This window comes from Entelurus aequoreus, linkage group LG05 (genome assembly GCF_033978785.1).
Source record: "Entelurus aequoreus isolate RoL-2023_Sb linkage group LG05, RoL_Eaeq_v1.1, whole genome shotgun sequence".
NCBI classification, from domain to species: Eukaryota; Metazoa; Chordata; class Actinopteri; order Syngnathiformes; family Syngnathidae; genus Entelurus; species Entelurus aequoreus.
In genome coordinates this window covers 31,517,423-31,532,752 of record NC_084735.1, presented here as the reverse complement: position 1 = coordinate 31,532,752, position 15,330 = coordinate 31,517,423, and the positions used below count along the sequence as shown (strand labels likewise).

General features: G+C 40.2%; 2 protein-coding genes across 4 annotated transcripts in view; one reads left to right on the top strand and one right to left on the bottom strand.

The window, feature by feature from the left end:
* Positions 1-9,241, bottom strand: part of c2cd2l (c2cd2 like) — a 57,273-nt gene extending 48,032 nt beyond the window's left edge. For all 3 annotated transcript variants that reach the window (XR_009826234.1, XM_062047792.1, XM_062047793.1), the window contains exons 1-2: positions 8,911-9,241; positions 8,268-8,698 (exon numbers count right to left, since the gene is read on the bottom strand). Coding sequence is in view for 2 of the 3 variants with exons in the window: in XM_062047792.1 (XP_061903776.1) it covers positions 8,268-8,621 (354 nt within the window). In the remaining variant the exon portion in view is untranslated. The remainder of the gene's footprint in view (positions 1-8,267; positions 8,699-8,910) is intronic.
* A 217-nt stretch (positions 9,242-9,458) lies between these two features.
* On the top strand, positions 9,459-15,318 carry dpagt1 (dolichyl-phosphate (UDP-N-acetylglucosamine) N-acetylglucosaminephosphotransferase 1 (GlcNAc-1-P transferase)). Its single transcript, XM_062047796.1, has 9 exons — positions 9,459-9,909; positions 9,990-10,110; positions 10,171-10,384; positions 11,390-11,536; positions 11,639-11,723; positions 11,806-11,994; positions 12,067-12,154; positions 13,918-14,073; positions 14,165-15,318. The coding sequence occupies exons 1-9, from the start codon at positions 9,755-9,757 to the stop codon at positions 14,228-14,230; spliced, it is 1,221 nt and encodes a 406-aa protein (XP_061903780.1). The 5' UTR covers positions 9,459-9,754; the 3' UTR covers positions 14,231-15,318.
* The last annotated feature ends 12 nt before the right edge of the window (positions 15,319-15,330 follow it).

Sequence of the window (15,330 nt, the reverse complement as noted above, 5' to 3'; positions counted from 1 at the left end):
AACATAATGCATCATATCTGGTTGTATTAATTTCTGAAAACTATTATTAATCTACATGCTAATTTACTAATTAGCTAATTTAAAGTCTGGGCTTCCCTGCTAAGGCTGCTGCCCCCGCGACCCGACCTCGGATAAGCGGAAGAAGATGGATGGATGGATGGATGGATGCTAATTTACTGTAAAAAGCTGGTTATTTTCTGTTGAAACAGTTTTATCTACACTTCTGTTTCAATGTAATGAGCACTTATTCGTCTGTTTCAATACTTAACATTAGTTTTGGCAATATTGCAAATGTGGCTATTGATCCAATACCAAGTGGTTACAGAGGCAGTATTGATCAGACCAAAGCTGATACTGATACTTCAAATTTTTAGGATTAGGGTTTACCTTCAATGTAAACTGATTGTGGTGCATTGCCACGGCAAAATAAAAGTCGCCACACTTTGAAAATGAGGGGGGGGTTTTTTACGTGAAAACAAATTAAAATGAAGTATTATATTGTAGTCTCCAGAAGAAGTCAAAGTCTGACGCTCTTTTTAACTTATTTTGCCAATGTTATGCTAACAACCGGCCCAATTGCAAAACGTATTCCTTCCCATGCACACACGTTCTTCTCCATGCTTCCCCAGACATACATCAACGATTCCTCGTTCTATGCCAATCCCCTTTCAGGCACATTAGCTCTGTCTCAATTCGGCGGCTGCATCTTTTGCAGTGCGCACTTGTGGGGTGCTGATGTCATCGCTGTGCGCGAAGGCTGTCCCAATTAAAAAAAGTTCCAAGTGTCCTTAGAACCTGGTCGACAAATGTTTCCTTTTCTCCCATTAGCAGAAAGGTTGCATCTGTGTACAATTATCGTCCTTTCATATGAGAGATCCTTTGCGCGCTCAACTCTGAAAATTATTTCCAACATGGCGACGCTATGCAGAGCAGAAAGAGCGACTTTAAAAATGTAAGTAAAACTTTATGTATTTATTTAAAACAGCTAATGTGTGGACTGAATAATTAAGTATTGTAAATGTGTGCATCATTGTACTGATATTAGTTATTGCTGTTTTTTGTGTGCATGTGAATGTTATTTGAAAATGTTTACTCATATAAGATGATTATTGTGGTTTTGTGTTTATCTTTTGTTTTTTGTGTCTGTGCAGAATAATCAAGGAGGAGGGCTTGGACAACAACAGAGCAAAAATAAATGACACAAAACACATATACTGTATACCAGATTGGATGAATCTCCATCCATCCATCCATGTAAAAACAAAGTGTTTTTATAATATACACAAATTAATAAAATCATGTGCTGAAAATCTAGTTGTTGTGATTAATTTCCTCTGCCTTCATTGCAAAAAATTATGATAATAATAATATTATGCTATTCCAGTATGTACTATTACTGACTATAATGCAACCAAACTGACACGATTAGAAAAGTACATCCATTGTGAATCAAATATTAATAAAGTAAGATCGTGTGGTCTTGCTTGTATAAATAGAACGTGAGGACTCTTTCCGTGACATCTTTTGGATTGTCTGCATGTTTTTAAAAAGGTACATGTCCCACTACAACAACCATTCACAAGCATAAAAAAAATCAATCGTTAACTAATAATTAGGAGTAACAGCTTTAGAACGCTTGTCAACACATGACATATCTTCATGACAATCCTCTCCATGATCGGTCGGCTCGAACCGCAGAAAAATCAGCCGGCGGTAACCAACACAAAAAAGGATTCGACATTCTTGTCTTAGGCTCGTCATTATTCAACATCTCGCGACTGAGCAGCAGATACGTGACATAAATATAAGGGCGGGGACAACGGACATAACCAGGAAGTGTACCGTAGGCTTGACCGTACCGATTCATATCGTAGAGGACTGCCGCCAGGACCCACACTTTGTCCGACCGAATTTGCTGGGTCCTTAGAAAGATGCAGCCCCGAATTGAGACACAGCTATAATGTTCACGATTATGGGAACAATGAACATCAAAACCACACAAACATAAAACCGTAACACCGGCAGGTCATTACAGTTTAAATGGATGTATAGCCTATTATTTGCGCACTAACTAACTAGTGATGCACCGAAAATTTGACTTTGACCACCGGAACAGCACTGCCAACACCGGATGTTATGACGACTTAAGTAATACGCACGTGATTGTCTGCAGCGGAGGCAGCATGTCTGCGATGTGGATGCACTTGAATATATCCAAGATATATCCGCAGACCGCGATCTACAAAATGTGCAAATATTAAGAGGACAGTGGTGTTTTTTAAGGAGAGAAAGTCCAACTGGTGGAGCAGCGCAAGCATTTACACTTACATGTTTTGTTCACACTAATTAAAGGCCTACTGAAATTATTTTTTTTAATTTAAACAGGAATAGCAGATTCATTCTATGTGTCATACTTGATCATTTCGCGATATTGCCATATTTTTGCTGAAAGGATTTAGTAGAGAAAATCGACGATAAAGTTCGCAACTTTTGCTCGCTGATAAAAAAAAGCCTTGCCTGTACCGGAAGTAGCGTGACGTCACAAGCGGTAGTGCTGCTCACAATTCCCCGTTGTTTACAATGGAGCGAGATAGATTCGGACCGAGAAAGTGACGATTACCCCATTAATTTGAGCCAGGATGAAAGATTCGTAGATGAGGAACGTTACAGTGAAGGACTTGAGAGGCAGTGATGGACGTATCTTTTTTCGCTCTGACCGTAACTTAGGTACAAGCTGGCTCATTGGATTCTACACTCTCTCCTTTTTCTATTGTGTATCACAGATTTGTATTTTAAACCATCTCAGATACTATATCCTCTTGAAAATGAGAGTCGAGAACGCGAAATGGACATTCACAGTGACTGAACATGTAAATACACGATTAATAATTCAGCTTTGCGAAGCTAAAAAAAATAGAAGCCAACCTAGCTGCGTAGCCAACGTGATAGCATAGCAGTCTCAAATGCAGATAGAAACTAAATTTCAAAAAACCCTGACTGGATGGATAGACAGAAGATCAATAATACTATTAAACCATGAACATGTAAATACACGATTAATAATATTCCGCTTGGCGAAGCTAAAAAAACAGAAGCTAACCTAGCTGCGTAGCCAACGCGATAGCGTCAGTCTCAAATGCAGATAGAAACTAAATTTTAAAAAACCCTGACTGGATGGATAGACAGAAGATCAATAATACTATTAAACCATGAACATGTAAATACACGATTAATAATATTCCGCTTGGCGAAGCTAAAAAAACAGAAGCTAACCTAGCTGCGTAGCCAACGCGATAGCATAGCAGTCTCAAATGCAGATAGAAACTAAATTAAAAAAAACCCTGACTGGATGGATAGACAGAAGATCAATAATGCTATTAAACCATGAACATGTAAATACACGATTAATAATATTCCGCTTGGCGAAGCTAAAAAAACAGAAGCTAACCTAGCTGCGTAGCTAACTTAGATGCGGCGGCGGGCGTTGTACGCTTTTGACGACACCCCGGCCGCCATCAGAGTCGGCAAGAAACATATATTTCCCCAAAGTTACGTACGTCACATGCACATATCGACACGCACGTACGGGCAAGCGATCAAATGTTTGGAAGCCAAAGCTAGACTCACCGTAGTGCGTCTGCTATCCTGCTCAAAACACAACACAACCTCCTGGTGTTGGTGTTGCTGTAGTCCGCCGCTCCACCGATCGCACCTACAACTTTCTTATTTGCAGTCTCCGTTGTCCATTAAACAAATTGCTCAATCGCTTTATTGACAAGCGGTAACTGGTTGTAGTTCAAAAAGTAACGCACACACATACACGAGCTGCTGTTAGCCAAGAGTCACGCTCACACACACTCAAGTTCTCCGCCAACTCACTCGTGCATGCGCGTTCCCCAAACCCTTAAAGACACAGTACACTAATGCAAATATCACAGATATTACAGTATTGTACTTAGCCGCTAAGACACCGATCGATCCCACCTACAACGTTCTTCTTTGCAGTCTCCATTGTTCATTAAACAAATTGCAAAAGATTCACCAACACAGATGTCCAGAATACTGTGGAATTTTGTCGAAGAAAACAAGAGGCTTTTCTATCGGGTCCGATGGGGTCCAACCACTTCCGTTGCTTTTGTGACGTCACGCGCATAAATCATATCCAAAGGAGTTTTTCAACCGGAAGTGTGGCGGGAATTTTAAAATGTCACTTTATAAGTTAACCCGGCCGTATTGGCATGTGTTGCAATGTTAAGATTTCATCATTGATATATAAACTATCAGACTGCGTGGTTGGTAGTAGTGGGTTTCAGTAGGCCTTTAAAGCAGCAGAACATGAAGTTATTTCAGCTCTTTAACATTCAAACCATTTCAACATTCAAACTATTCTTACCTTTAAAGGCCTACTGAAAGCCACTACTAGCGACCACGCAGTCTGATAGTTTATATATCAATGATGAAATCTTAACATTGCAACACATGCCAATACGGCCAGGTTAACTTATAAAGTGACATTTTAAATTTCCCGGGAAATATCCGGCTGAAACGTTGCGGTATGATGACGTATGCGCGTGACGAAGTCAGTTTAACGGAAGTTATGGTACCCCGTAGAATCCTATACAAAAAGCTCTGTTTTCATTTCATAATTCCACAGTATTCTGGACATGTTTTGCAATTTGTTTAATGAACAAGGAAGGCTGCAAAGAAGACAGTTGTAGGTGGGATCGGTGTATTAGCAGCGGACTACAGCAACACAACCAGGAGGACTTTGTTGGAGAGCAGACGCGCTAGCCGCCGACCTCACCTTGACTTCCTACGTCTCCGGGCCGCCAAACGCATCGGGTGAAGTCCTTCGTCCTTCTGCCGATCGCAGGAACGCAGGTGAGCACGGGTGTTGATGAGCAGATGAGGGCTGGCTGGCGTAGGTGGAGAGCTAATGTTTTTAGCATAGCTCTTTGCGGTCCAGTTGCTAAGTTGCTAAGTTAGCTTCAATGGCGTCGTTAGCACAGCATTGTTAATCTTCGCCAGCCTGGAAAGCATTAACCGTGTAGTTACATGTCCACGGTTTAATAGTATTGTTGATTTTCTATCTATCCTTCCAGTCAGGGGTTTATTTTTTTGTTTCTATATGCAGTTAAAGCACGATGCTATCACGTTAGCTCGTAGCTAAAGCTTTTCGCAGATGTATTGTCGTGGAGATAAAAGGCACTGAATGTCCATTTCGCGTTCTCGACTCTCATTTTCAAGAGGATATAGTATCCGAGGTGGTTTAAAATACAAATCCGTGATCCACGATAGAAAAAGGAGAGAGTGTGGAATCCAATGAGCCAGCTTGTACCTAAGTTACGGTCAGAGCGAAAAAAGATACGTCCATCACTGCCTCTTAAGTCCTTCACTGTAACGTTCCTCATCTACGAATCTGTCATCCTCGCTCAAATTAATGGGGTAATCGTCACTTTCTCGGTCCGAATCTCTCTCGCTCCATTGTAAACAACGGGGAATTGTGAGGAATACTAGCTCCTGTGACGTCACGCTACTTCCGGTACAGGCAAGGCTTTTTTTTATCAGCGAGCAAAAGTTGCGAACTTTATCGTCGATTTTCTCTACTAAATCCTTTCAGCAAAAATATGGCAATATCGCGAAATGATCAAGTATGACACATAGAATGGATCTGTTATTCCCGTTTAAATAAAAAAAATCATTTCAGTAGGCCTTTAAAGGGTCAAAGCTCTCAGAGCCAGTTTTAGTTTTAGTTTTAAATATATTTTTGCAAGAAACACAACTGATAAATGGTAATGATGGATTATTGGTATATATGGTATTCTGGGGGGTTAAAAAAACAACTACCTGTACGTACACCAAATTGAACCAGAAGATAAAATAAGATCCAAACCGAGGATTTTGTGACATGTTCCGCCTTTAGTAATTTCATATTTGATGGTTGGACAGGCACTCCAGAGAGCCAAACATCTATAGGATGTATAAGCAATTACAACAATAGTCGTCCACAGTGTGTCCTCTTTAAGGTCACACTTCAACAAAGGAGACCTTCACTGTCCAGCATTTGACTCCTGCAAGCATCTGACTTTGATTTTTGCAGATAAAAAGAACAGTTTCAAAAAGAGGAAAAGACCTTTACAAACGTTCAATAAGCTTCAAAGGTGTGCTTTAACACTGGGAGAACGAGGCCTAATAAAGATATGACTGGTATTTTTATTAGTGCTGTCAAGCAATTAAAAAAAATGAGTGACTAATTAATGTAATTAATTTATTTATTTTTAATCTCACCTAAAATGCTGTGAAAAGCCCTAAATTTGAGGTATTTTTATTTAAATTCATTACATTATTGGAAAGATTAGCGATAGAAACACATTTTCTAATTGTTTTTAACAGACTTGAACAGTTTCAGTCTGTTGTATTTCATCAAATAACACATAAGGTCTATCCCCTAGAGGGGGGGGGGGGGGGGTTACCCACATATGCGGTCCTCTCCAAGGTTTCTCATAGTCATTCACATTGACGTCCCACTGAGGTGAGTTTTCCTTGCCCGTATGTGGGCTCTGTACCAAGGATGTGTTGTGGCTTGTACAGCCCTTTGAGACACTTGTGATTTAGGGCTATATAAATAAACATTGATTGATTGATATAAAGTGCTACTTTTAACGCCTCAAAAACAGTAAGAACACTTTCCTTAACGGTAAGTAACAGTGCCACTGCTAGCATATGTTACCTTAGTGGTTCACGAGAATACATTTAACAAATACATTTCTATATTTGTCACAATGATAAATTCAGTAAAATGGATGAAAATATATGTTGGCTTTGATTGGCTTTCCTGACTGTTAATCACATATATCTCACACAATGTGCAACATCATCTCATGTTTTAACCCCTATTTAACGGCAGAACATGAAGTTATTTCAGCTCTTTAACATTCAAACCATTTCAACATTCAAACTATTCTTACATTCATTCTACATTCCATCAGCATTTGAGTTCAGCTTCAGCATTGAGGCATTCACATGCAATTTCTTCACGAATTGCTTCACCTAGTAATAAATACTTTTTTAAACCTAAACTGTCAATAAAATTCAAGTGCAAATACAAATACAGCTTCACCACTTTAGTCATAATTTTTGCACTTAAGAAACTTCTCTATAACTTTAGCACCAGGCTTTTTCTGTGTGTTTGATATTGTCATTACTGCCACAAGTAATGACAATATAGCACAGCCATGTAGAGAGCGAATGGCCAACTCGGTTTCAAAGTTGGTAGCAAACATGGCGCCCTGTTGTCACTTAAGCAGCTTTTTACCAATCATTTAAGAGATCCTGTGGCCATGTTTGCTACCAACAAGACAACATTCAAACGTACCATAAACAGGCACAAGACATTAAAACAACGTTGAGAACTTGTTGAATTAGGTCCTGACGTTGAGCAACTCAAACTTAATGTTGGATCAATGTGCTTTTTGACCTTTATTCAATGTTGGGTTCTGCTGTTGATTTGACCCATGAATTTTGGTCATTTCCCAACCAATATTCTATGTTGAGTTCTGCTGTTGATTTGACCCATGAATTTTGGTCATTTCCCAACCAATATTCTAACACACAAATACAATGTTGAAACAACATGATTTATGACAAGGTTTATTCAATTTCAGGTTGTGACGTTGATTTGATCATTGACATTTGGTGATTTCCCAACGAACTAGGTGGATCCAACAATAGACATCAACGTTGTCTCAATTTACAAATACAACTACATTACTTTCCAAGTCAGTTTTAAATGACGAGTATGCATAGTCAACGTTGTATTAATGTCTTGTGCCTGTGGGGTAACACCCTAAATATGACTGTGATTATATAATGCAATAATTTGACACCCCGAATTTAATCACTTATTTTTCCTTTAAAACGCAACTCACTGTACATGCAAGTTGGTTCAAAGCTCCTCAAACATTTCTCTGCCTCATCATTGTCATGTGACCTCATACCAGGCAGGGGTAGAGGACTATTTTTACAAGGTGTGGGCGTTCATACGGTGGATATGTTGGCTTCTATTGCCTCTAAACTCTTAGGTGCATTGATTCAGAGCTGTTACACAATGCTTGTGCAACCCATCCTCTTAACCATTAGACACTCCAACACCCACACCTATACACTCCCAGCACACATGTAACATTAAAATGAACGGCCATGCTGCTTTCCTACAGGCTCTTGCGTATCATGCGTGTCAGACCGCTCACACAAACACGATCACTCACCCCGTTTCTGCAGGCTTGCTCATTCAAAGCTTTCACCCAGCTCCTGAGACACTGTTCCCTGATTGACTTGAAGGACAAGAGAGAGGTCAACAAGGCTTTAACCCCGGCTTCAGATGCAGCTCCTCCATCCCGAGCCATACGAAGCTTCACCAGGAAGCCCCGCACACTCCCAGCCCAGCCGTGATGCTGCCTGAGAGAGAGATGCTGCTGATGTTGACGCTGTTCGGCCGCCTTCCTGGTTCTCCACAGCCGAAGGAGGGTCAGCGAGTACTGCAAGAGCCAGGCCAGCACTATGAGCATGGAGGCCAGGAAGAGCCCCACTAGAGCCAGCCAGCTCAACTCCTGGAGCTCCATCACCACCTCCTGAAGCCTCTCATGTCCATATGGAAATGTTAGGACTGTCAGACGAGGGCAGATCAGGCCCCTTTAACCTGCAAGTGCCAGCAAACATCCAGTGAGTCTTGCAGAATTTTGCATGATTATAATATGCTAAACTAAAAAATCAACAACAGGGATGGTGGTGCTGTAATGTCGTCTTAACTGTTTGAGGTCATGATTAAATACAGTGAATGCGTGTGCAAGGTGCATTTTGAAGAACAGGAGATTTTTAAAAAAATCAGTCAAACTATGCAATTGAACCCACCGTTTAACTTGCACGGTCCTGGCCGCAGCCTGCAGGGAAACGAAAGCAAGTCGCGGTAACCTGAAGCTGCCTTCATGGCGATAAACACTGGCGCCAACCACACATGAATGTGTCCCGTCGCATAGTCGGGGAGCCTCGTGAGTACGTGCGTTGCATCAATAACGACGATTAGATTAGAAAGCGGCGTTTCGGCTCAACGTCGCCATGCTACCTGCTCTCATTGGTTTGGAACCTGTAATGATCCTCCTCTGTGACCGACTGATAGTAACCTCTCCGCAATGAGCGCTTTGAAGGTGGTAGCGGTGGTGGTGACCAGCAGGAGGCGCTCAGAGGTATAGGACCAGGAAAGAAAAACGGAAACAGAAGGTGTACTTTCAAAATAAACTCGCCTTACTAGAGTCAGAGCTGACTAGGGAGCTCTTTTTCAGAAATCTTATGAAAAAAGCTATTTATAATATTTATGATTTAATCCCAGTAAATTATATGAACAATAAACGTGTTTGTGCGTTAAAGTCATACAGGCCATGCTTTATTATGAAAGATGTAACTGGAAGTACACAATCCATCCGTAGCTAGAGCAGGACGAAAGAGTGGAGTTTTGCTGAACATTTTATTATAAAAACTCCCAAGGATATGGGTTCGTGTTTTGATTTGTTGAGTTATTTCTCACATTGTAGTCATTTTTCGTAGCAGGATCTTGTGTTAAAATGGCAACATGACGTGTTTGTATCTGAGTGGAGATAGCCGTAGCTTTCCCATTGAGCGACAGAGGAGGCGACGTCACGTTAGCTAGTTCGGTGACCTGTCAGACTAAGAAGGAGCAGCAACTAAAACGAATGTAAACATGTCGCCGTCGCCTTTCTTCCCGCTGGCGATCAATTGCTTCATGTCAGCACTCGGCTGTTTGGCCACGCTGAAACTGATTCCCGCTTTCAAAGACCATTTCATCGCGGCCAGATTGTACGGGATGGACCTAAATAAAGTGACCAAAAATCAAGTGTGAGTAATGTTGTCTTTTATATGAGGATAATGTTGAGAACAAATAAAATGTCTGATCATCTTCTGCTTTTCTTCTCTAGTCCAGAATCTCAGGGTGTCATCAGTGGGACGGTCTTCCTCATCATCCTCTTCTTCTTCATCCCAGTGCCTTTCCTCAGCTGCTTTGTAGGAGATCAGTGCAATGGCTTCCCACATGATGAGGTAGACTACACACCATCCGAACCAGTGACTACAAGCTGACTCTTTTTCATTTTGTGTCAGTTTGTGCAGCTAATAGGCGCGTTGCTCGCCATCTGTTGCATGATCTTCCTGGGCTTTGCTGATGATGTGCTCAATCTGCGTTGGAGACACAAGCTCCTGCTTCCTACCATGGCCTCCCTTCCACTGCTCATGGTGTATTTCACCAACTTTGGCAACACAGTTATTGTGGTGCCCAAACCGTTCAGGGCACTACTCGGGCTGCATCTGGATCTAGGTGAGTTTGGTTTGTTGTTTGGAGTTTGCACTATATATTGCCACAACTTCAGCCTTGTACGTGATACAATGGGTGTGCCTTTGCAAAAATCACAATGCTTTGTCATGCCTGACAGAAAGGTAGTAGCCTTTTATAGTCAGTAATGGGATTTTTCCTTCAGAAAACTAGCATAGAGAGTTGACTATAGCAATGTAAGAGTTATAAACATACACAATGAACAGTTAAACCCAATGATAATGTTTAACATCATTGAGAGTAAGCAGTTAAAATTAGCTATTCAATCATGTATTTCTAGTGAGTTAAAAAATTGCTCATATTATAATTATTTTATATTAATTGGCCCTAGTGTGTAAATGTGAGTGTGAATGTTGTCTGTCTATCTGTGTTGGCCATGCAATGAGGTGGCGACTTGTCCAGGGTGTAACCCGCCTCCTGCCCGAATGCAGCTGAGATAGGCTCTAGCACCCCTCGCGACCTCAAAAGGGACGAGCGGTAGAAAATGGATGGATGATGCAGACAAACATAACAAAAAACATCATTTTGATTTGATTTTTTTTTCTCCTCTGGCTATCTTTTAATCTGATTTTGTTAAAGCATAATTGCGAGTGTGCATGCATTTGTATGAATATGGAGTTTTTGTTATTAACAGCTGTAAGATGCTTACACACTTCAGGCATCAATAAAAGAATGTCTGAACCCTTTAATGTTTGCTGTGACGTATTGGCCGTAAGATTATGTACACATGCAATGCAATCCACAATTCAAAAAAACTGTAGCAAATCATAGTAGAGATCAGTATGATGCACAGCGATTCCAGCGCTACATCAATTTGAATAAACTACTACCACAAAAATACACTAAATAACAGTGACACTGAGATACATTTTTTATAAAACTCTAGAAATACCTTATATTGTGACTGCCTTTGTTTAACGGGGGTCTTTTAGGGTTCCTGTGCCTCCTGTTTGTCACAGTCACTTTCTAACGGCACCTCATCTTTGACAGGTATTCTCTACTACGTCTACATGGGCATGCTGGCAGTATTCTGCACCAACGCCATTAATATCCTGGCTGGCATTAATGGCATTGAGTCAGGTCAAGCTCTGTTTATCTCTGGCTCCATAGTCGTCTTCAACCTGCTGGAGCTCGGCGGTGTGTGAGCTGTTATATTGTATGCATACTGTACAAATAATTGATGCAAAAAGACTGTGTGATCAACATTTAGCTTGCTTTCTTGTCTTTCTTATGTTTTAGGTGACTACCACGATGACCATGTTTTCTCACTGTACTTCATGATACCGTTCTTCTTCACCACATTAGCACTTTTTTACCACAACTGGTACGTCGCAGCTCCCACTTAGGCAGTCAGTCAGATAATTGTTTTGGTAGTCTTGTCAACTTTCCACCTATTTTTGCCACAGGTATCCCTCATCTGTGTTTGTGGGAGACACTTTCTGCTACTTTGCAGGAATGACTTTTGCCGTTGTCGGCATCCTGGGACACTTTAGCAAAACAATGCTTTTGTTCTTTCTTCCTCAAGTGGTTAACTTCATCTATTCATTGCCTCAGCTTTTCCATATTGTCCCCTGTCCCAGACACAGACTACCCAGGTAAATGATCTGCTCAACAACTCAAATCTTCACAGATCTATTGCAGCTCTAATGGTTCCTTATTTCCTAAAGGTTGAATCCTGAAACAGGAAAACTGGGAATGAGCTACTCTAAATTCAAAAGAAAGGACCTTTCCAAACTTGGAAATCTCATTCTGCAGGTAAATTTCTTGAATATACAGTGCGGGCCGTGCGTTTCCCACCTAGACCTTTAGTTATGTCCTACTCAGTCCGACTTCAATAAATACCTCTCAAAATATCTTAATTCATGTCACCACATGACGACGGCTGGATAAATACTATACAAAAACACACTTGCGCACTACTGGTCATTGAACAAAACGGAATATTTTTCTGCGCCTTTAAAAATCAATAAACCTACATCAGCAATTAAAACATCTTACGTGGTACTGTCAAAATGTAAATAAATTGTAAAAAACATTAAACGTGAAAAAATAAAGAAATTCAATATTTGAACTCACAATTTGTAGGACCCATCCGACACCGTATAAGCCAGATGTACCGCTCGTAGTTGGTTAATTCGAGAGGAAGTGGCGGGCAAACCCCCACTGGGACAACTTAGCTAGCTTCCGGGGTCGGCCGACCTCGTCTCACAAGATGTAGTTTCTCTTTAAATATAAATCTTGAAAATGGCCTTGCAAATATATATCTGCCACCTAAACGGTTTTGCTCTCCTTCTTTGTGGGTTAAAAAAGTGGGTAGCGGTGTATGGCACCGATGCCACTTCCTGCTTTCGAAAATCGCAACATGTGATTGGATACTCACTTGGGAGTGACAAGTAAGTATCCAATCACATCATATTTAACGTAAGGCAACCTAGAAGGGCTACTGTCAACAACTTGTGATCTGCTTGGCTATTGCAACTGTCTGTCAACTGAATGTCCTCCGTTCGTTTACACTGCACAGCCGTTACTAATGTTGATCCAGAAGGCCTCTGGCAGAATTCATACAGCGCTGGCAACCAGCTAGCTGAATTCTAAAGGGATAAAAGCGCCAACGTAAACTGGAACCTAATATGACATGAAGAGAATATAATGAATACTTTTATATATTTATGGAAAGTAAATTAAAAATAAAATATGTTTTTATTAATTTATGATCATGATTTATGTTAGGCCAGCAGAGAACAGTTAGGTAAATTTGCACAAAAAGGATATCCAATAAGCGATGATTAAAAATGTTGCCGCATAATTGGAGAGGTTTTATAGTAAGTAATATGAGAGGGCAGTGGTTCCCACAGGACTGAAATGTATTTGTAGTGGTGTTGGAGTGGCTATAATTGTCTAATTTGCATAATGTATATACAGTGAGTGAGTACAAATAAATAAAAGCAATTACTCGCTAAATGTAGCAGCAAAGTGACTAAATTAGTAACATCAATCCATTCTGCTCTGTCCTATTCTCTGGCAGACATTTTAATGTATTTATAAGCGAGGGTGAACAAGTTGTGCCTAAATAAAAGCATTGGAAACGGGGAGAACGGCAAAATATCCCAAACACCCGAAAGTGTGATGCAGTGCAGTTCTACACAACTGCAAACTACCACTTTAACAATAAACAGATAGTTGAATCAAAAACTCTCATAGTTTGAATTCAAATTGAACATAATATCTTATAAGAAGTTGACTGCGTTTTCATTTTTTGCAACCATGAGTTCTACTTCTGCAAAATCAAAAGTGTTTTGACTGCCAATGATAATGAAGATAATAATAGAAACTTCAAATGGATGTCATGTGCCTCATAGTTCATTTGAATGAGCCGCATCTTTCATTTCAACATATGAAACTGTTGTGCAGCAAAGTGTTTTGTCATGAGCATGCATGTTGAAAAACAATACCACAAAATATCTGGAGTACAGCAGGTTATTGTGTATCATAGGTTTATTGTCTTTATCCCCAAAAAGGTTGCAGAGCTATTGAAGCTTCTTGAGGTGCGCAGAGGCCAAGAGGGAGCTGATGAATTCATCGAGTGTAACAACATGACCATAATAAATCTGGTCCTGAAATTCCTTGGACCCACTCATGAGAGGAATCTCACTGTCATCATGCTGTTGATTCAGGTAGAACCAGGAGACGCCACGACAAACAAACCTCCGTCTGCTTTTGAAAGGAAACGGAAGTTTCATTTTTGTTTTGTGTGTTTGTGTGCAGGTGATGGGCAGCACGGTGGCTTTCGGGATCCGTTACCACCTGGTGCGCCTCTTCTATGACGTCTAGATTACAAGGAATTTCTGACGGAGAAACTCTTCTTTTTGGAACTACTTTCAGGCGCGTTGTGTGCGTGCCTTAAAAAAGATTCTATTACCTCAGTTTGCTTTGTTTCTCACACTGCAGTAAAGACTTCTGTAAAATTATACTTAAGTAGAATTTCATGACATAGCAAGCTCTTTTTATTTTCTGCCTTATGTTGTGGGGTCTATAAATTTCCATCAGGAACGGTAATCATGTCATATTCACATTTTCACCCTAAAATTATATTTTTGTACTGAGTTTATAAGAATTGTAATGAGTTTCCATCAACCACAATTCATTAATTGAAGTTGCTTATAGCGTGGTCTTGGATGCCACTCCATGGCCATCAATTGATTCAACATGCAGGGACCCTGTGTAAATAGAAGGGAGATCAATATATCAATTTAATAATGATTTTTTAACATTATAAAGTCCTCCAATGTTTATGTTAGCATCAAGTAAAGGACCAAGTGTGAAAACAGGATTAAAAAAATATTTTAATACTGATTGGCAACACTAAATTGGCTCAAGTGTGTGAATGTGAGTGTGAATGTTGTCTGTCTGTGTTGGCCCTGTGATGAGATGGCGACTTGTCCAGGGTGTACGCTGCCTACCGCCCGAATGCAGCTGAGATAGGCTCCATCACCCCCTGCGACCCCGAAAAGTACAAGCGGTAGAAAATGGATGGATGGATTAAATACTTGATCACAAAGTACAAAAGCCACATTCAAACAATGATATCTGGTCCATTTAACAAATTTATCAAGGTATCATGTAAAATGCTACCTTTTTGACATCAAACAGATGGTAATATGCAACAAGAGAGAGTATTATAACGGTCTACTGTGTGGAAAAGAAAACTTTTTTTGAAGTTACTGAAAGATAAAGGCTGGTGTTATAATATAGAAGTATATTTTGTCACCAGAATATTTTGTCAAATAGCACTGGAATAATGTGTTTTGGAATGTGAATTCAAATGTGATGATGGGGATTTTAGATATGGTTGACACAAATTGTAAAATAAAAGCTGAGACAAAGCGAAACACAATATTCTCTCTACTCTTTACTCTCTATTTTATGATGCC